The sequence below is a fragment of the Anas acuta genome, chromosome W, assembly GCF_963932015.1.
Source record: "Anas acuta chromosome W, bAnaAcu1.1, whole genome shotgun sequence".
Taxonomy (NCBI): Eukaryota; Metazoa; Chordata; class Aves; order Anseriformes; family Anatidae; genus Anas; species Anas acuta.
Window position 1 is genome coordinate 20,754,374 of NC_089016.1, and position 21,667 is coordinate 20,776,040.

At 46.6% G+C, this 21,667-nt stretch overlaps 1 protein-coding gene across 15 annotated transcripts in view; it reads right to left on the minus strand.

The window, feature by feature from the left end:
- The window catches only part of LOC137847029 (secretory carrier-associated membrane protein 1-like), a 128,492-nt gene extending 108,037 nt beyond the window's left edge, over nt 1-20,455 (minus strand). For 3 of the 15 annotated variants that reach the window (XM_068665287.1, XM_068665280.1, XM_068665288.1), the window contains exon 1: nt 19,959-20,078. Coding sequence is in view for 6 of the 15 variants with exons in the window: in XM_068665281.1 (XP_068521382.1) it covers nt 19,959-20,033 (75 nt within the window). In the remaining 9 variants the exon portion in view is untranslated. The other 12 variants (XM_068665286.1, XM_068665282.1, XM_068665284.1 and 9 more) reach the window with 12 other exon arrangements.
- Between the last annotated feature and the right edge of the window lie 1,212 nt (nt 20,456-21,667).

Below are 21,667 nucleotides of genomic sequence, written 5' to 3' on the forward strand. Positions count from 1 at the left end.
GGAAAAGGAATGAAGTGTTTTAGGTGTGGGAAGGAAGGTCATATGAGGCATGAGTGTAAGGCCAAGGTATGGTGCCAGAACTGCAATTTGGGAACCCACGACACACCAGTCTGTCGAGCCTCAGGAAACGCACAACGGAGTGCGAGGAGCCGCCGCGCGCCGACAACAGTAGCCACTCCCGTGCAATACTCCAACCCCACTCTACCGGCCCACCATGAGACGGCGCCGCCGCCCACGATCCCAACACCTGCCCCACCTGCAATGCAGCCCGCCTACAGTCAGACGCCGCCAGATCACAACAACTACAACCAGCCACAAGGGAGAGCCTCGGACTGGATTTGGAAACTGCAGTAGAAGTGACTTTAATATATCAGCGGCCATTAAAAATACCGACAACTTTTAAAGGACCACTGCTTATCAACAGAAGGCTGCAAGGAGCATTGTTGTTTGGACGATCCTTTAGCGGATTAAAGGGACTCTTTGTGCTACCAGGAGTTATTGAAGCGGACTACAATGGAATAGTACAAATCGTGGCCCAAACAAGCTTCCTGCCCATCCACATCCCGAAGGGAAGCAAGATTGCTCAATTAGTCCCTGTACCTGTACTTACAGCAGACCTGCAAACTGCATCGAAACAAGAACGTGGCAGTCAAGGATTTGGATCAACAGGGGGGTTGGTACTATTAATGTTACCTACGATGTCCAGTAGAGCGAAAAGAGACACTAACACCCTCATAGTGAAGAATTTATTGCTAATATCAAATCTAAATCTACCCTCTTTTAGTTTAAAAGCCATTACCCTTTATCCTATCAGTATACTCCCTGATAAAGAGTCCCTCCCCGTCTTTCTTGTAGGTCCTCTTTAATTACTGGAAGGCTGCTGTAAGGTCTCTCCCAGGTCTTCTCTTCTCCAGATTGAACAACTCAAATTTTCTCAGCCTTTCTTCATAGGACAGGTGCTCCAGCCTTCTGATCATCCTTGTGGCCCTCTTCTGGACTTGCTCCAACAAGTCCATGTCTTTCTTATGCTGGGGGCCCCAGAGCTGGATGCAGTACTATGGTGGTTTTACTCGGGTGGGCAGCTGAGCTCCACTTCAGCTGCTCTCTCACTCCCCCTCCTCAAAGGAAAAAGGGAAGAAAATATGATGCAAAGGGCTCAGGGGTTGAGATAAGGACAGAGAGATCACTCAACACTCATTGTAATAGGCAAAATGCACTCACTCCATCATAGAAAGCCACCAGATTGGTCAGGCACAATTTACCCTTGGTGAGGCCATGAAGCCTGTCTTGGATCACCTCTTTCTCTTGCATGTGCCTTGACATTGCTTCCAGGAGGATCTTTTCCATGATCTTCCCAGGAACAGAGGTGAGACTCGCTGGTGTGTAGTTTCCTGGGTCTTCCTTTCTACCCTTTTTAAAAATGGGAGCAATGTTTCGCTTTTTCCAGTCACTAGGGACTTCCTTCAGGACCCTGGGATGCATGTCATCAGGGCCCATAGACTTGTATGTGTTTAGGTTCATCAGGTGGTCTCGAACCTGCTCTTCTCTTACAGTGGGTGGGACTTTGCTCCCCCAGCCTCCATCTACGGGTTCAGGGAAATGAAAGACTTGGGAAGCCTAACTGGCAGTGAAGATTGAAGCAAAGAAGTTGTTGAGTACCTCAGCCTTCTCCATGTCTGTCGTTACCAGTTCACCCTTCCCATCCACCAGAGGGGGTACACTCTCCTTGGCCTTTCTTTTCTGAGCAATTTACCTATAGAATCCCTCCCTGTTATTCTTTGCTTCCTTTGCTAAGGTCAGTTCCATCCGTGCCTTGGCTTTCCTGATCCTATCCCTGCACGTACGGACAGCATCCTTTTACTCTTCCCAGGCCACGTGTCCCTGCTTCCACTGCCTTTGCATTTCCTTCTTGCACCTGTTTGACCAGCAGGTACTTGCTCAGCCATCCCTGTTGTCTGTCCTCCCTGCCCGCTTTTTTATGCAGGGGGGTGGAGATGGAGATGGATGTGCTCTAAGGAAAACATCCTTAAAGAACTGCCAGCTCTGTTCAGCTCTTTTGTCCCTAAGGACAGTGTTTCAGGGGATATGGTTTAGTGGGGACTGTTAGTGTTAGGTCAGAGGTTGGACTCGATGATCTTGAGGTCTCTTCCAACCTAGAAATTCTGTGATTCTGTGCTTCTGTGATTCTGTGATCTCATCCACTGGGTCTTTAAATAGCTTGAATTTTGCTCTTCAGAAGTTCAGGGTCCCAACTTTGCTCTTTGCCAGGCCCGTATTCCTTGAGATCACAAATTAACAGTTCTCCTCTGGTTGGTTTGTCTAATACCTTGATCAGGAAGTTATCTAGAACACACTCTAGGTATCTCCTGGATTTCTTACAGCCTGCTGTGTAGCTTTCCCAGCAGATGTCTGGGTGGTTGAAGTCCCTCATCAGGATGACAGCGTGAGAGTATGCTTCTTGTGGCTGAAGCAAGAATGCCTCATACACAGTTTCCCCTTGATCTGGTGGCCTGTAGTAGACCCCAACCACGAGCTGTCCCTTCTTGGTGTGGTCCTTAACTTTCACCCACAAGCTTTCAACCTGTCCGTGGCCATTTCTCAGAGGCATCTCTTCGCAATCAATCCCTTCCCTAATGTAGAGGGCAACACCCCCTCCCCTCCTTCCCTGTCTCTCTCTTCTGATACTCCATACCATATGATGTCACACTCAGCAATAAAAGCTGGGAAAGGGGCGGGCTCTTGTTATGAAAATATCTGTCCTCCCAAGTAACCACTACAGGTATGCATTGGGTTTACATAACAAGGTTTGCATAGCAGGGGGGTGCATGGCTGGACTCTGAGAGGAGTTCAGAAGCTGTCCCATGTTAGGTAAGGGCCAGTTTCAGCCAGCTCTAAAATGGACATGCTGCTGACCAGAGTCAAACCAATAAGCAAAGGCTGTTTGTGCCTCTGTGAGAGCATATTTAAGAAAGGGAAAAAAAAACTGCTGCACAACAGCAGCTGGAAGAGTGAGAAATGAAAAACAGCCTTGCAGACACCAAGGTCAGTGAAGGAGGGGGAGGAGGTGCTCCAGGCGCCAGAGCAGAAGTTCCCCTGCAGAAGTTTCCACGCTGCAGCCTGTGAGAGGCCCACGGTGGAGCAAGTGGATCTGGCCTGAAGGAGGCTGCAGCCTGTGAATAGCCTCTGTGGGAGCAGAGTCCGGGCTGGAGCTTCAGGCCATGGAGAGGAGCCCATGCAGGAGCAGGTGATCTGGTGGGAGCTGCCACCCATGGGGGATCCATGTTGGAGCAGTTTGTTCCTGATGGATGGACCCCGTGGCACGGACCCATATTGGAGTAGTTCTTGAAGAGCTGCTGCCTATGGGAAGCCCACATAGGATCAGTTCAGGAAGGACTTTATCCTGTGGGAGGAATCCCACGTTGGAGCAGGAGAAGAGAGTGACTGTGAAGGAGGGGCAGAGACTAAGTGGTATGGACTGACCACAACCCACATTCCCCATTCCCCTGTGCCACTCGGAGGGAGGACATAGAAGAGGGTGGATGGGGAGGGAAGGTGTTTTTAGTTTGCTTTTAGTTTCTCACTGCTCTATTCTCCTCAAGAAACTGGCTGCTCTTGGCTTGGACTGGCGCACGCTTCGTTGGGTTAGAAACTGGCTGGATAGCCAGGCCCAAAGAGTCGTGGTAAATGGAATCAAGTCCAGTTGGAGGCCAGTCACTAGTGGCGTCCCCCAGGGCTCGGTGCTGGGGCCGGTCCTCTTTAACATCTTCATCAATGATCTGGACAAGGGCATTGAGTGCACCCTCAGTAAGTTTGCAGATGACACCAAGTTAGGTGCGTGTGTCGATCTGCTCGAGGGTAGGAAGGCTCTGCAGGAGGATCTGGATAGGCTGCACCGATGGGCTGAGGTCAACTGCATGAAGTTTAACAAGGCCAAGTGCTGGGTCCTGCACCTGGAGCGCAATAACCCCAAGCAGAGCTACAGGCTAGGAGATGAGTGGTTGGAGAGCTGCCAGGCAGAGAAGGACCTGGGAGTGATGGTGGACAGTCGGCTGAATATGAGCCAGCAGTGTGCTCAGGTGGCCAAGAAGGCCAACGGCATCCTGGCTTGTATCAGAAACAGTGTGACCAGCAGGGCTAGGGAGGTGATCGTCCCCCTGTACTCGGCTCTGGTGAGGCCGCACCTTGAGTACTGTGTTCAGTTTTGGGCCCCTCGCTACAAGAAGGACATCGAGGTGCTTGAGCGGGTCCAGAGAAGGGTGACGAAGCTGGTGAGGGGCCTGGAGAACAAGTCCTACGAGGAGCGACTGAAGGAGCTGGGCTTGTTCAGCCTGGAGAAGAGGAGGCTCAGGTGCGACCTTATCGCTCTCTACAGATACCTTAAAGGAGGCTGTAGAGAGGTGGGGGTTGGCCTGTTCTCCCACGTGCCTGGTGACAGGACGAGGGGGAATGGGCTAAAGTTGCGCCAGGGGAGTTTTAGGTTAGATGTTAGGAAGAGCTTCTTTACTGAAAGGGTTGTTAGGCACTGGAACAGGCTGCCCAGGGAGGTGGTGGAGTCACCATCCCTGGAAGTCTTCAAAAGACGTTTAGATGTAGAGCTTAGGGATATGGTTTAGTGGGGACTGTTAGTGTTAGGTTAGAGGTTGGTCTCTTCCAACCTAGAAATTCTGTGATTCTGTGATTCTATTCTGCTAGTGATATGCAATAAATTATATGAATCTCCCTACATTGAGTTTGTTTTGCCCATTGGAATAATTGGCGAGTGATCTCTCTGTCATAATCTCACCCCTTGATCCCTTTCCATAGTATTTCCTCCCCCGTTTCTCCCCCTTTTTTACTTCATTTAAAAATGTGGTAATTGCTCTCTGTTTTCTAATACCAGTTGCACAGTGAATGCTTTCAAGACAAAAATTATTTTTTCTTTAAAACACTACAGATAATGAGGAAAGGATTTCAACATCATAGAGTTAAAGTTAATTTTCTTCCTAGTAGCCAGTATGGTACTGTGGTTTTCGATTTAGGATGAAACTAATGCTGATATCACAACGGTGTTTTAGTTGTTGCTGACACAAATTTAATTAAAGGGAAAAGGAAGAGGAGAAAAAAAGCAAAGGCGGAGCAGAAGCACAGAGAGAAAAAAAAAAAAAAGAAATTAGTCTCTACTTCCCATCAACGAGCAACGTTCAGCCATGTCCCAGGAAGCAGGCCCTCAATATGCATAGCAGTAGTTTGGGAGGACAGATGTCTTCATAACGAGAGCCGAGAGCCCCCCCCCCCCCTCCGTCCCCTTTCCCACCTTTTATTGCTGAGTGTGACATCATATGATATGGAATATCCCTTTGGCTGGTTTAGGTCAGCTGCCCTGGTGATGTCCCCTTCCCACGTTTTGCCCATCCCCAGCCTACTGGTTTGGGGGTGGGGGGGACAGTCTTGTTGTTGTGCCAGCCCCGCTCAGCCATAGACAAAACACTGGTGTGATATCAGGGCTGTTCTAGCTACAAGTGCAGAGCACAACACTATATAAGCCACTGCAGGGAAAGTTAACTCCATCCCAGCCAGACCCAGTACAGTTATCACCGCTATTTTCATCCTAATTCCAAAACACAGAGCCATACCAGCCACTAGGAAGAAAATTAACTCTATCCCAGCCGAAACCAGGACAATATCCTCCTCTAATTCTATACTATTTATGTCATGCTCAGATCCCACACTTTCCAATACATCTTCATTAATTACTGCCACCCTTCCCATCCTTTGATATGCACAAAGAGATATTATTCCCTTAGCCTATTGGCCATCCCTCTAAAATGTCCTTTGAGTTCATTTAGTCCATGACTTTGGGCTCCAGATGTCATAAAGGTCCTTCACAAGCGGTGTGTGATGTTGGATCATTGCATGCTGAAATCAGCTCTGGTTGCGCCTCTCCATAACTACCTGAAAGGAGGTTGCAGTGAGGACTGTGTCCATCTCTTTTCTCAGGTGACAAGCGATAGGACACATAGCAACAGCCTCAAATTGCACCAGTGGAGATTTAGACTGGATATCAGGAAGAATTTCTTCACAGAAAGGTTGGTTAGGCATTGGAACAGGCTTCCCAGGGAGGTGGTGGAGTCACCATCCCTGGAGATATTTAAGAGACATGTGGACATGATACATAGTTTAGCAGTGGACTTGTACTGTTAGGACTTGATGATCTTGAAGTTTTTTTTCCAACTGAAATAATTCTACGATTCTATGATCACCACTATGCTTGCTCAGTTTCATCACTGCTGCACTTGCCCAGCTCCATCAAGATGCATTCTTCATTTGTTTGGATAACTCCTACTGTAATACCATTGACATAGTAGTGATGACATACAACATTATATAGCAATTAACATCCTACAGTTCAAATCATTAAGTATTCTCATTCAAGATCAAATCTCCTTGAGGTACACACTGGACTTACCCATCCTTACGCATTACCCACCAAGTACACCCAGGTTCTTAAGGAAAAGTAATCCCACATTGATTTGCCTTTGCTCGAGGCAGGAATAACCCAGCCTGTCTTCCCCAGCATGTTTTTAATGTGCACTACAGGGACTTTACTCCCTTCTACAGTATGTAAGAGTTTTGATTGGGCAGGGCCAGTTTGGTTGACAGATCCCCTAGAGTTGACTAACCAGGTGGCCTTTGCTGAATGTGTATTCCAATGCTTGAATGTTCCAGCACCCATTACTCTCAGTGTAGTCTTTAACAATCCATTGTAACGTTCAATTTTCCCACAGGCTGGTGCATGACAGGGGTTGTGATATACCCACTGAATGCCATACTCTTTGGCCCATGTGTCTATGAGGTTGTTTCAGAAGTGAGTCCCATTGTCTGACTCTATTCTTTCTGGGGTGCCATGTCGCCATAGAACTTCCTTTTCAAGGCCCAGGATAGTGTTCTGGGTAATGGCACGGGGCACAGGATATGTTTGCAACCATCTGGTGGTTGCTTCCACCATTGTAAGCACATGGCGCTTGCCATTGTGGGTTTGAGGGAGTGTAATATAATCAACCTGCCAGGTCTCCCGATATTTATATTTCAGCCATCGTCCTCCATACCAGAGAGGCTTTAACTGCTTGACTTGTTTGATTGCAGCACGTTTCACATTCATGGATAACATGTTGCCCTATTTTCAGCTGGGATAGAGTTCATTTTCTTCCTAGTAGCCAGTACGGTGCTGTGGTTTTGGATTTAGGATGAAAATAATGCTGATAACAGACCAGTGTTTCAGTTGTTGCTGAGCAGTGCTTATACAGAGTCAAGGACTTTTCATCTTCTCCCAACCTCTCTGCCAGTGAGGAGACTGGGAGTGCACAAGAAGCTGGGAGGGGACGCAGCCAGGACAGCTGATCCAAACTGGCCAAAGGGATATTCCACACCATATGACATCATGCTGAACAATACAACTGAGGGGAGTTTGCTGCGGAGGTTTGCCATTGCTCCGGGACTGGATGCGTATCAGCTGGCTGGTGGTGAGCCATTGCATTGTGCATCACTTGTTTTGTTTATTCTTTTTTTGTTGCTATTGTGGGTTCTTTTCTTTTCCCTTTCCTTTCCTTATTGTCCTTAGTCCATGAATTCTTACACTTCTCAATTTTCTCCCCCCTCTACTGCAGGGAGGGGAGTGAGCAAACAGCCATGTGGTGTTTAGCTGCCTACCAGGTTAAACCACAACAGATGCAAAAAGTAAAAGTTGTCCCCAGTGGAGCCATCAGTGTCTGCTGCTCTTCCAATCCCCCATAGTCCCATTCTACTCCATCTGTTCAGGGTCTGTACAAAGAAGGCCTGTTGTCATCAGCAAAACATCTTCCCCTGTTCTTCCTTTCCCTGTGGACCAACTGCTGGTGCTTGTCCATGAAGTAGAGCCCTTATTTCAGATTTTGCTTAAAGTTAAACAACTACGTAGGAAGCTCATCCGGAGATCTGCCCGGAGGCAGTATAGTTGTGGGTGGCAGGGAGTATGGGAGGATATGGGCAGGCATCTAGAGCAGTTGGCACCCCCAGTGTTTTGGAAATTCACCCCTGAACAACTGCAAAATTCTCAAAAACTGGCAGAATGCTTGAAAAAAAGGTGTCATGATTCTGGCAGTTCCAAAGTAACACAAATCATTGTAACGTGCTGGGGCCTGGCTCATGCCTATCGAGCTGCCATTGATACTGCTATCAACTTAGTGACAGACCCTGCGGCCACTCCAAGCCCTGTGACAGATCCAACGGCCACTGTGACCCCTACGGTGGACTCTGCAGCCGCTCCAGTCCCAGCTCCAGGTCCAGCTTCTGCAGATGCTCCAATTCCAGCTCCTGCAGCCGCTCCAATCCCAGCTCCTGCAGCCGCTCCAGTCCCGGCTCCTGCAGCCGCTCCAGTCCCGGCTCCTGCAGCCGCTCCAGTCCCGGCTCCTGCAGCCGCTCCAGTCCCGGCTCCTGCAGCCGCTCGAGTCCCAGCTCCTGCAACTGCTCCAGCTCCAGCTCCTGCAGCCGCTCCAGTTTCTGTGGCTGTGTCAGAGAAACGAGCTGTAGCAGTGCAAGCTGCCCCTGCAGAGGGTATTCCAACCTCTGTGGCAGACCCTGTAACAAGGTCAGAGAAACGAGCAGTAGCAGTGCAAGCTGCCCCTGTAGAGAAGGTGAAAAAATGGTATAGAGATTCAGGTCGTTTAGAACGCAGAGAGTCTTCTGCCAAATCTAGGTATGGAGATGACGGAGACGACGACGATGCTGGGCCATCAAGGATTCAGGAGGAGGAAGATGAGGATGCCGAAAAATCAACAGTAACTACCCAAAGTCTAAACGAGCGTGAGTTACGAGATGTGCGAAAAGATTTTGGTCGTTGTATAGGTGAGCAGCTTGTCACCTGGCTGCTCCAATGCTGGGACACTGGAGCCAATTGTGTGGAATTAGACGGCAGGGAAGCCAAGTGACTGGGATCCCTTGCTCGAGACGCAGGCATTGACAAAGCAATTGCAGATGGAGCACAATCTCACAGCCTCTGGAGGCGTCTCCTCTCAGCTGTGAGGGAAAGGTATCCCTTCAAGGAAGAACTTTTATGTCTACCAGGCAAGTGGACCACTATGGAGAAGGGAATCCAGTACCTGAGAGAATTAGCCGTATGGGAAGTGATTTATGAGGATCCAGACCTCAGACAAACATCCAAAGATCCAGATGAAGTCAGGTGTACACGACCCATGTGGCCGAAGTTTGTATGGAGTGCACCATCATCATATACCAGCTCATTGGCAATAATGGCCTGGAAAGAGGATGAGGAACCCGCAGTGGATGAAGTGGCTAAACAACTCCGGCAGTACGAAGAAAGTCTCTCCTCTTCCTTACAGGCCTGCGTCTCAGCTGTGGAGAAACTTTCTGAAGAGTTCCACCAACTTAAAGAGAATCTATCTTCCTCCCCACCTGAACCAACCAGTGTCCACCGACCAAAAGAGAACACTGTGGAGAAACTTTCTGAAAAGCTCCACCAACTTGAAGAGAGATTATTCTCCTCTGTACCTGTACAGAGCAGTGTCTCAGCTATCAGGGGTAGGCGTTCATCCACACAAGGAAGACGATATGGTGGGTACTCACCCCGTGCCACCCTATGGTTTTACTTACGAGACCATGGAAGGCAGCCAAGTGGTACACCACAATTGATATCGCTAATGCATTTTTCTCCATCCCTCTAGCAGCAGAGTGCAGGCAACAATTTGCTTTCACTTGGAGGGGAGTCCAATGTACTTGGAATCAGCTGCCCCAGGGGTAGAAACACAGCCCTACCATTTGCCATGGGCTGATCCAGTCTGCGCTACAGCAGGGGGAATCTCCTGAACACCTGCAGTACATCGATGGCATTATTGTGTGGCATGGTGACACAGCAGAGGAAGTTTTCGAGAAAGGGAAGAAAATAGTCCAAATCCTTCTGAAAGCCGGTTTTGCCATAAAACAAAATAAAGTCAAGGGACCTGGATACACTTGGTGGGTGATGCAGAAGAACGGAGAGGTCCGGTGTGTACCTCAAGGAGATTTAATACTGGGTGAGAATAGCCCATGAACTGAATTGTACCATGTTAATTAGTATATAATACTATATGTTATCACTACCATGACTACTATAGGTGACTAATTAGAATGTATGGGAAAGAGTGTAACCTGAGCATGACATAAATGGTATGGAATAAGGGGTGGATAGATGTCCTGGTTTCAGTTAGAACAGAATTAATTTTCTTCCTAGTAGCTGGTGGAATGCTGTGTTTTGGTTTAGGATGAGAAGAGTGCTGATAACACCCTGATGTTTTACTTGTTGCAGAGCAGTGCTTATACCAAGCCAAGGACATCTCAGTTTCTTGCTCTGTCCTGCCAACGGGCAGGCTGGGGGTGCAGTAAGAGCTGGGAGGGGACAGACCCAGGACAGGTGACCCAAACTAGACAAAGGGGTATTCCATAATATCTGATGTCATGCTAAACAATATATAGGGGTGGCTAGCCGGGGGGAGGGGGCCGGACTGCTCGGGGTTAGGCTGGGCATCGGTCAGCGGGTGGTGAGCAATTGCATTGTGCATCACTTGTTTGTACATATTATTAGTGGTAGTACTATTGTCATCATTGTATTATTATTATTATTGTTATTATTATTTTCCTGTCTTATTAAACTGTCTTTATCTCAACTCACAGGCTTCACTTTCCATTTCTCTCCCCCGTCCTAGAGAGGGAGGGGGGAGGGTGAGCGAACGGCTGTGTGGTGTTTAGCTGCCGGCCGGGTTAAACCACGACACTTTCTTATACCTTCACAGCCTTTCTTATACCTTCACACTCTTCTCATATCCTGACCCCTCAAGAAGAGGTACACAGGTGGACGTCAGTGAGCACTGTCTAGACAGTAGCAAGACTTGTGTTATGACCGCTTCCAGTCAAATGATTCTGCCAAGTACCTTTTCAGCATCTCTCATTCCTTCAAATTTAAAACCGTACATAAACAGTTGAACATAAATAGTTGTCTGCATTTTGATTGCTTTATGCTTCACATTGCTTTTTAATCATTCATTGTATTTTCTTCATTGAGCAGTTATTAAGCAATTAAATTGAAATTAGAAAGCAATTGAATTGCAATTCTGGGATCTGGAAAACAAGCCAGGAAGTGACCTGTATACATGGTGTGAAAAACTAAGTTGTGCTTTTGCAATAGAGAACTAATTTTCTGTATTCTAAGGTAGTTGTGTAGTCGTAATAAGGAGAAATGCAAAGTAGATAAGCGGACAGTAGAAGGACTCACTGTTCCAAAATAAGGTAGAAGCTTCAGAAAAACAGGATAAGCAGTGTGAGAACAGTAAAACAAAGATCACAAGTAAGCATATGATCACAATCATAGCAATTAGGCTTCCTCTGAAGAAAAAGAAACATAAATGAAATGTTTGTTAAACTTGTACCTCTTCAGATTTAAAGTCAAATAGAAAAGAAGGATATTTTATTATAAAAATGCAGTAATTGCTCTCTGTTTTCTAATAACAGTTCCTCAGTGCATGCTTTCAAAACAATTTTTTTTTTCTTTAAAACACTACAGATAAGGAAGAAAGGATTTCAACATCGATTCCATTTTGTACTGATGCCTTCTTAAGACAGATTCATTTCAAAAAGGGTGAAGGAAAGGACGAAGCAAAGGGGAGGAGGGCAAGGGTGAAACAAAGGGGCCAAGCAAGTATATTACTACATCTAACTTCTGGAAATAAATACAACAGTGGAAGAATATCTGTCATTTTATTCTGCCCCTGGTCCCCAATCTGTTGTGGAGCAAAGTGATTATAATTATATCTTTAAAATGTTAACAGAGTTACAAAAAGTTAGTTCACTCAGTGAATGAACCAAATCACTGGAAACAAACACACAAAAGTGGTGGAAAAACTACATATCTTGTGTGTCTTTTAAAAAACATCTGGATGTCTGAAGCATTTCATAGAAGGGAAGTAAAACTGCATTATTAGCTCAAAAATTTCAAGTTGTTCAGGAGCATCTCTTGGTTTTTAATTGGTAATATAGTTAACCAAAAAAAAATCACAGAATCTCTACGTTGGAAGAGACCTCAAGATCATCAGGTCCAACCTCTGACCTAACACTAACAGTCCCCACTAAACCATATCCCTAAGCTCTACATCTAAACGTCTTCTGAAGACTTCCAGGGATGGTGATTCCACCACTTCCCCGAGCAGCCCATTCCAATATCTAACAACCCTTTCAGTAAAGAAGTTCTTCCTAACATCCAACCTAAAACTCCCCTGGCGCAACTTAAGCCCATTCCCCCTCGTCCTGTCACCAGGCATGTGGGAGAACAGGCCAACCCCCACCTCGCTACAGCCTCCTTTAAGGTATCTGTAGAGAGCAATAAGGTCACCCCTGAGCCTCCTTTTCTCCAGGCAGAACAAACCCAGCTCCCTCAGCCACTCTTCATAGGACTTGTTCTCCAGGCCCCTCACCAGCTTCGTCGCCCTTCTCTGGACTCGCTCAAGCACCTCGATGTCCTTCTTGAAGAGAGGGGCCCAAAAGGGAACACAGTACTCGAGGTGCGGACTCACCAGAGCCGAGTACAGGGGGACGATCACCTCCCTAGCCCTGCTGGCCACACTGCTTCTTATGCAAGCCAGGATGCCATTGGCCTTCTTGGCCACCTGAGCACACTGCTGGCTCATATTCAGCCGACTATCAACCAATACTCCCAGGTCCTTCTCTGCCTGGCAGCTTTCCAACCACTCATCTCCCAGCCTGTAGCTCTGCTTGGAGTTGTTGTGCCCCAGGTGGAGTACCCAGTACTGAGTAAGGCTTTCATTATCTCACCATTGCGATCAGCTCCAGTACAGGCGCATTCTGCAAAAAGGCAAAGGATCACGGAGTACGGGAAGGTTTCCTGATCCAGGGAAACCCCAGGGTAGCACAGAGACCAGTCTGGAGCCGGCAGCTCTCCCATGCGGCTGATGAGGTGTAGGCGGGGACAGGAATAGCAGCAGCTACTACACACACATACAAAAGACAGCCCTACCAAGCACTAGCAACCAGGATTGGTAAACAGGGTGTGGTATTCCAGTTCTTGTGGGAGGGTACTCAGAATGGGCACCTCTTCCAAGGAGGGCCGTTCCACTGGTTGAATGGGAGATTTGAAGTACGCAACCCAGCAACCAGGCATTGTTCTGTGACTATCTACACAGGTCGAAGACACTCATCCTACCTGACCCTTAAGGTAGAATAGCAGGCACTTTTCTGAGAGCAGAGACTGCAAGTTGAGGCTGAGGGGTCTGCCCCATCTCCCCCAGTGATGACCAATGCCTCCACACCAACAAAGCTGCTGAAGGGAGGGGCTGCAGTGCAGACCTCAGACTGCAGGAAGCATCTAGATCTTCCTCCTGAGGCAGGCGGCAGACCTGCCTGTAAAAGGTGTGCCCAGGTGGAGGACCTCTTGCACCAGGTGGCTGAGCTACAGGAGGCAGTGAGAAGGCTGTGTAACATCAGGGAAACTGAGGAGTTAGCTGATTCCAAGCACTGCCTGCAGTGGACCCACAGCCAAGAACTCCCTCACTGGCACATATAGATGGGAGGGAGTCCAATAACACAGAGGAATGGAAGCAACAGCAAGGACCAGCAGGAGGAAGAGTCTTACCCTGAAGCCTGAGGTGCCCTTCCAAAACCACTTCACAGCTCTGCAGACTGAAAAAGAAGGGCCTTTCACACCAGGGGAGACACTGGAGATGAGTAAGGCAGGCCCATCTGCTCCCTGTATAACAACCATCTGGTGAATCAACAGATGATTACAGATCAATCAAAATGAAAACATATGGTTTTCCTTTGAGGAGGGGAAGTGAAAGAACAGCTAGGGTAGAACTGAGCTGCCCAGCAGGGTAAAACCACCACAGCATATTAAGGCTCTGCTTCTCAAGATGTGGCCAAACATCACTTGCTGATAGGAAGTAAACAATAATTGTTTTCTGTCTGTTTGCTTCTGCATGGGCTTTGCTTGTTTTTTTTTTTTTTTTTTGTGTGTTTTCTTTTTTTTTCTTTTTTCTTTTTCCCTTTAATTACCTTTATCTCAAGCTGTAACAAACACACCCTCTCCCACAAATCATAGTTTTTTTCTCCTCCATCCCCCTCCACAAAGGAGGATGGGGAGTGAAAGAGTAGTGTTGTGGAGCTTAATTAGCCAACAATATGAAACCACATGGACAGACAGAGAGGGCATACCAAGTAAGTGAAAGATCTACAAACACCTGCACTTGTGAAAGTAGAGAATGCTGCATGTGTCTTCACTAGTTAACTTCCACCTGTGTCTACATGAATTTTAGGCAAGTCACGTGCTTAAGTGCTGCTAAAGGCAGCCTTTAGCTGGGGCAGCCTAGGTGATTAGTCATGCCATTGTGAAATATGTTCATCTGATTCATGTCAGTATGGAACAATGCTAGGGCCACATGGTATGATGAATGTGACCTTCTGTCTTGCATACCCTTGTATAACCACAAGTCTAAGAAAAACAGAGTGGTTAATGTATATAATTCTTGTATCTTGCAAAGGAATGTTTTAGCAATTCATGTCAATAGAGAGCTTGAAGGGAAATGTATTTGTAGGCTTTTCCTTGAAGTCTCTGATATCTGGGGGGGGGGGATCAGAATAACTGCAAACTATTATGACTATTGCATGGGACACTATGCAAGTTTCTGATATCTGGCCAGGAGATTAAGGAGACCATGAGAGCTGAAGAATGACTAAAAGACAAAGCTTGCAGGGGACGCTGCACAAGTCTCTGACATACAGCCAAGTTGGACAAAGGAGAAGGACAAGAGGGAGGAAGACTATGAGCCTTCAGCACAAGAGACCCCCCAGAAGGACCACCTGAGACTGATACGCATGCTCCAGTAGGAGGGTTTAGATTCCAGAAACTAATTATAATAACCCTGTTTTTTTTTTAGAAGTAGTAATGAATATGTATTAGCCTAGGAGCATAAAAATCGGCTGCTTGATGTAACTGGTGTGCGTCTTGGTGGAGCGGAAACTCCCAGCGCATCCAGTGCTGTTTGCTTACCTCTATTCGTTTAATAAATTGTAAAACTTTGATTGCAATCCTATTTTGAAGACTGAGCCATTTATTACAAATGGGGGCTCGTCCAGAAGGGCTTTGGTTCCTGAATAGGAGGGGCGCCCCACCATTTGGTGGCTCCTGTTTGAGTCAGGTCAGGACTAATGCCATCTTGAACCTGAATAAAGGTAATCAAAGATTTTGATTTTTTTATGAGCTCCCTTGCCGGCTGCAGCACTGCATTTTGCCCATAATTCTGCGCGCGAAGATCCAAATGAAGACGACGGAGTTGTAAGTGTTTAAGGCGTATACCGTTCGGTTGGGTGGGATTCGGTTGCCAAGGTATGTAATAGTGTGACTGAGACGGAACTCAGTTCCGAAGCGAGTGTGCAGGTCTTCTAACCGCGGTTCCAATCTCCCGCAAGGGACTTGGCCGGTGAAGGACCAAGGACCAGAAGAAAGGGAGCAAATTACCAGACATACCACCAGAAAGTCCATTAGGAATAATGATTAGAAATTGGAGCGATAGGGGCCCCAGAAAATGAAAGAGTAAATTAAAAATGGTCCAGTATTGTATGATAGAATGACCAAAAGAACCCTTAAGACCCCATGTATTTTGGCCGATATTTGGGTACACAGAGGACTGGGTCTGTCAGGCTTTGAACATTCCTGTTAATAGTAGAATACCCGTGGATCCAGAAGAGAGCAAGTATGCTGCACCTGAAACATGGAATTAGAAATTAGAGAGTGACTGATTAAGAATGAATATGTGCTACATTTGCAATGTACTGTGCCTGTGCTGCGCTTAGACCTCCAGATAACACGAGCCCCTTGGACCCTGAGAACCAGATCAAAACAACCTCATAGTTCGGACTATAACCAAGGGGTGTGAGATAAGGAGGACTGTTCACAAAGGGACAGGTTATGCATTTGTATAAGAGTATTGGGAAACTTCATGTATATGTAACTCTTTACTCTTTTATAACTAAAGCAAGTTGCCACATTAGGCACACAACATTGGTGAGGCTACCCCCCCACCCTGTGCCTCCCAGAACTGAGTAAACATACCTACTTTACAATCTTACTGATTGTGGAGTCATATTTCTGTGAGTCATTTTGCTGAGCCAGGCAGGAGACACTCTGCTCGGCTGCGGAGCGGACGCCTCTAGGTGCACCCTGAGTGTTTTGCTCAGAGGGGACTTCACTCTCAGCCGCTCACCGCAGGAGCAGACAAAGATCTCCTGAAGCTGCAGACAAACGGTATGTTTTCAGCTGCTGGAGGGATACTAACTGGAGTGTTAATAATTGTATGTGTTATTCTTAAATGTCCAGGTATTTTGTGTTGAAAGTATTTGTGTAAGTGTAAGGGTTTGAAACCAAGTGGAATAAGTCACTCCACGAAGAACACAGTCAGAGACAATACTTGTTTGGTTGGTTATCATTCTAAATTATATCCTTGTGGTATGAATGAGATGTGCTAGAGGCCTCTTTGTGTGATTGCATGATCGTGCTGTGTGAGTGAGACGCAGCGTCACTGCGAAGCGAGTGTGGAGTTCCAATCCGTGGTTCCATATTCTCCACGAGTGGAGTGGGCCGAGACGAACGAAGTGTGTGACAGACTGAAAAGAAGGGCTGTTTTATCCAAGTTTTGATTGGTGGTACCTAATATATAGGCCTGGCAGTGTATCTTGTGATCCTTTTTTTACTCTTAAATGCTTTGAGTGTGACAAGAAAAAGGCGAGAGCATTATCTAAGTAACTAACAGTTGAGAAGTGTTGGTGTATTTGCTGTGGTGTGTGGTCAGTTTCCCAAGTACTGGAGAGGGGGAGGGGGCTGACTGATTATCAAAGCGGTAGAACGGAGAGAGTCGTTTCTTTGGTGGTTCGGGCTTGAGCCCTGGGAATTTGGTAAGAAGGGGGAGAGCGAATTTATTTAGGCCTCAATACCTTTTTAAACCCCCATATTGATGGATACACAGGAGTGATTCCTTGTTTTGTATGAGCTTACTAACAAAGTACATGAGAAAAATTGGCATTCGGCTTGAAATTCGGTCCTGTTGAAATGTAAATTTTTGTGGAAAAGGTGGTAATGATTGTCTAGAAGACAAAGGATGAGTGCTTCAGCTGTCTTCCTGAAGTTCTGTGGATTTATGATTGAAACGTGGCTCATTAATAATCTGAAATAGTAAAGTTTGTATGTGGGAAGAAGAGTTTAATCCCAAAGAACTGGGACATTTAGGAAGAAGATTAGGAAAAGATAGTAAAAACTCGCAGTAAAAAGGTTTTCGTGGAAGTTGAAACAAAGGACAGTAACTAGTAAGGAATAGTAATAAATAAACAAATAAAAGGGAATGGGAAATCAAGGAAATGGGTAATATCCAAAACAGAGACGTTTTAAAGAAATCCTCCTTTGGTGCATATTGGCACATTGGAAGGATATTGTTAGAACTGGGGGCACAGAAAGCAAGAGGACTTTCACTAAGTATTGCAATCAGTGGTGGCCACTATATAAAGTGAATGGCCACTTTATGGATCAATCGACTATAACACTATCTTGCAATTAATGTTGTTTTTGAGGAGAGAAAGAAAATAGGATGAAATGTCTCATACTGATATGTTGTTTCAGTATCTTAGAGGGAAAAGGAGTGGAATTAAGTTAGCCCCTGACTAAGCCTTTGGTGTTGGCATGAGAAAAGTACAGGCTGGAGAAAAATAAGAGGAGGCTCAGGGGCGACCTTATTGCTCTCTACAGATACCTCAAAGGAGGCTGTAGCGAGGTGGGGGATGGCCTGTTCTCCCACGTGCCTGGTGACAGGACGAGGGGGAATGGGCTAAAGTTGCGCCAGGGGAGTTTTAGGTTGGATGTTAGGAAGAACTTCTTTACTGAAAGGGTTGTTAGATATTGGAACAGGCTGCCCAGGGAAGTGGTGGAATCACCATCCCTGGAAGTCTTCAAAAGACGTTTAGATGTAGAGCTTAGGGATATGGTTTAGTGGGGACTGTTAGTGTTAGGTTAGAGGTTGGACTTAGGTTGGACTTGATGATCCTGAGGTCTCTTCCAACCTAGAAATTCTGTGATTCTGTGAAATAAAGGAAGGGTTAAAAGAGTTGTTGAAGGTGTTAAAGGTGTGGCATGTAGTATTTAACAGAGCTGTTTGAAGTTGAATGAGCAGGGAAAGAGGATGTAGGAATGTTAATAGTTCTGCCTCAACAGGAGGCTGAGATCTCAAAATCACCGGTGTGAGCCCTTTGGGGCAGAGGGACTATGATGGGTCCGAGAGAGTTGTCATGGAAACAGAAAAGCAGCTAACTCTTAAAACAACCTGAGTTTATGAGTGAGCTCAGATTGACAATGGGACTGCTCAGGGAACTGTTGACAATTGCATTCCCCTGACCGGCCCCACGCTGAGACTATAGGCACCCCGGAAATAATGAACAGTTAAAATCTGGTTAAATTGGGAATGGAGAATCTGTTCCAACAAGATCCAAAAGAAACCCCTATGGAATTTTTGGACCGACTATGAAATGCAATGGAAAACAAAACAAAACAAACGAAACTGGAGAAAATAGGGGCTAAATTAGAACAAGGAAAATGGACACTGCCAGACAGGTGAGAGATATTGCCAAAAGCTGATGCAAAGCAAATATTGGGACGTTTGCATGCACAAACACATTGGGGTACAAAGGCGTTAAGTGATCATTTAATGAAACAATTTGGTTGCATTGTTTTTTTTTGAAATAGCAAAGCAAATTACATAACCATTGCTTAACTTGTCAGAAGATAAATAAGAAAGTGTTTCAACAAGCAGCCACGGGAGGGAGAAACAAAACAAAACAGCTTATAGGGCTTTTGAGAAAGTACAAGTTGATTTCACTGAATTGCCCAAATTAGAGAGGATAAAATACATGTATCTATTGGTAATAGTAGATCATTTAACACAATGGGTAGAAGCTTATCCCGTAGCACGAGCTACGGCACAAATGGTGGTAAAAATTCTATTAGTACACCTGATACCTAGATATGGGATAATCCAGTACATTGATTCTGACCAGGGCACACACTTGACTTCTAAAATAATAAAATTATTATGTCAATCATTAGGTATTCAGTGGGAATATCATACTCTGTGGCACCCACAAAGTTCAGGGAAAGTAGAAAGACTGAGCCATTTATTACAAATGGTGTTTCTGCCCAGTCACTGGGATACGTGCTCACCTTTGTTATTGGTTGGACCTAAAAAGGAGAAATTGGCAGCAATGTTCCCTAACCTGAGCAGAGACCCCAGGTTCTTGGAAACCAGGCTGAGCCTCAATGGCTGGACAAGGTTGAGAGGAGATGAGAGAGGAAAAAGGGTGGGGTAAATTCACTGAACTATTCGGGTCAGCCAAACAGAAGAAAAAATATTGCAGTGTTATATAAACGTATATATACAGTAACTTACCACTATTTTTTTTTAGTGATAAGAATGCACTTGAAACACAGATTTGTATTATTTTAGTAGCAGAAGAAAGAACAAAACACAGAAGCATGAACTTGTGAAATAACTACGCCTGTTTCTACAGCTCCTAAGAAGGCTGCTCATCCTATAAAGTCCCCTATAACCGTCATGCCCCAAACACTACGAAATATAGGCCCCTCTGTAGCTGCCGCTCAGCATCTTACAGCCTGCCCCCCAGCGAGACAGCCTCCCTAAGGCCATCCCTAACCCACAGCGCTGACTCCTTTCCCACCTTTTGCAGTAGGGAAAAGCCGCCGCCCGCCGCCCCCCCCCCGAAGGGACACCACTGGGACCAAGCCTCCTCCTTCGGAACGCATAAAGCCACAGCACTGAGGAAGGCTTACATCCCGTCCCTCCGCCGGCTCCGCCCTTTAGCCACCGCCCCCTCCCCACCCCCAATCTCACCTTGAAGGGGTTGTTGAGGTCCGGGTCAGCGAAGGGATTGTTATCGAAATCTGACATGGTGGGGGCTGCAATCATCGAGCGGGGATGTTTTTTCCCCCACAGCACAGCACCCCACCCCACCCCACCCCACCCCCTTCCGCTCACCAACTCACAGGCTACCTCCTACTGCTATTATCAGCTGCTACAGCTCGGACCCAAAGCCGCCAGTAAGTAAGCGTCAGCCTCCCAAAATGGCTGCCCTGGAAGTGACAGTGAGGATAAGACATCCCCGGAAGGGAAAGGGAGTGCCTGTTCCTGGGCTGGGTAGGAGGTGGTAGGGTTAGAAGAGTCTATTTCCGGGGTAGGGAGTGAGGAGAGTGGGCTCAGCGAGCGAATTCATTCGTGGTGGTGGAGGAGGGGCCTGAGTGTTAGAGACCAGTAGGCTCGGTGCGGCAGGTGGGGAAGAGTGTCCGTACGTTATTAACGGTCATGGTGGGCGCAGGCTGTCTCTTTTAAAACATCAGTGTTTATCAACATTATTCTCATCCTAAATCCAAAAATGTAGCACCCTAGCAGCTACTAGGAGGAAAATTTGTAGAGGGATTTTTGAAACAGCAAGGAGGCCATGACTTGCTGCAGCTGAGCAAACCAAGCTACCAGGACGACTACGAGAAGTTCCCACGATGATGTTCCCTTATTGCCCAATTGAGGAGCTGTCCTGGTTTCAGTTAGAACAGAATTAATTTTCTTCCTAGTAGCTGGTGGAATGCTGTGTTTTGGCTTAGGATGAGAAGAGTGCTGATAACACCCCAATGCTTTAATTGTTGCAGAGCAGTGCTTATACTAAGCCAAGGACATTTCAGCCTTTTGCTCTGTCCTGCCAACAGGCAGGCTGGGGGTGCAGTAAGAGCTGGGAGGGGACAGACCCAGGACAGGTGACCCAAACTAGCCAAAGGGGTATTCCATACCATCTGACGTCATGCTAAACAATATATAGGGGTGGCTAGCCGGGGGTAGGGGGCCAGACTGCTCGGGGTTAGGCTGGGCATCGGTCAGCGAGTGGTGAGCATTTGCATTGTGCATCACTTGTTTGTACATACTATTATTACTTTCGTATTATCACTATTGTATCATTATTATTGTTATTATTATTTTTGTTATTATTATTTTCCTGTCTTATTAAACTGTCTTTATCTCAACTCACGGGCTTCACTTTCCATTTCTCTCCCCCGTCCCAGAGAGGGAGGGGGGAGGGTGAGCGAACAGCTGCGTGGTGTTTAGCTGCCGGCCGGGTTAAACCACGACAGGAGCTAAAAATATTGTTGCCAGCAGCTGACTTCAATCTATGTGACTGCTAATCGCAAGGGGGTTGATTTCTTGCAGTTGTTTGTCTGAGTGCTTTTGACCAATAATCTTGTGTGAGACGCTATCCGTCCCTGCTAGATTGCTATAAAAGTCAGGCTATTCGGGTAATAAATAGAGTATGATCTGACCATATTGGTCTCTGTCATGACTTCGGCCGTTCTTCCTACAACAAATGGTGCCCGAACACAGCAGGACCTAGGACGTTGGTGATTGAGCCAGACCTCAAAACTTCTACGGGAGAATGGAGGAGTCGGTGAAGACAGGGGATGAGTAGCGCTGTGAGCCCAGAAGAGTGGCGGGAAGTAGGAGATCGTTTATGGGATAAAGTCATCTCAAGTGGAAAGCTGGATAAAGAAGTAACTGGG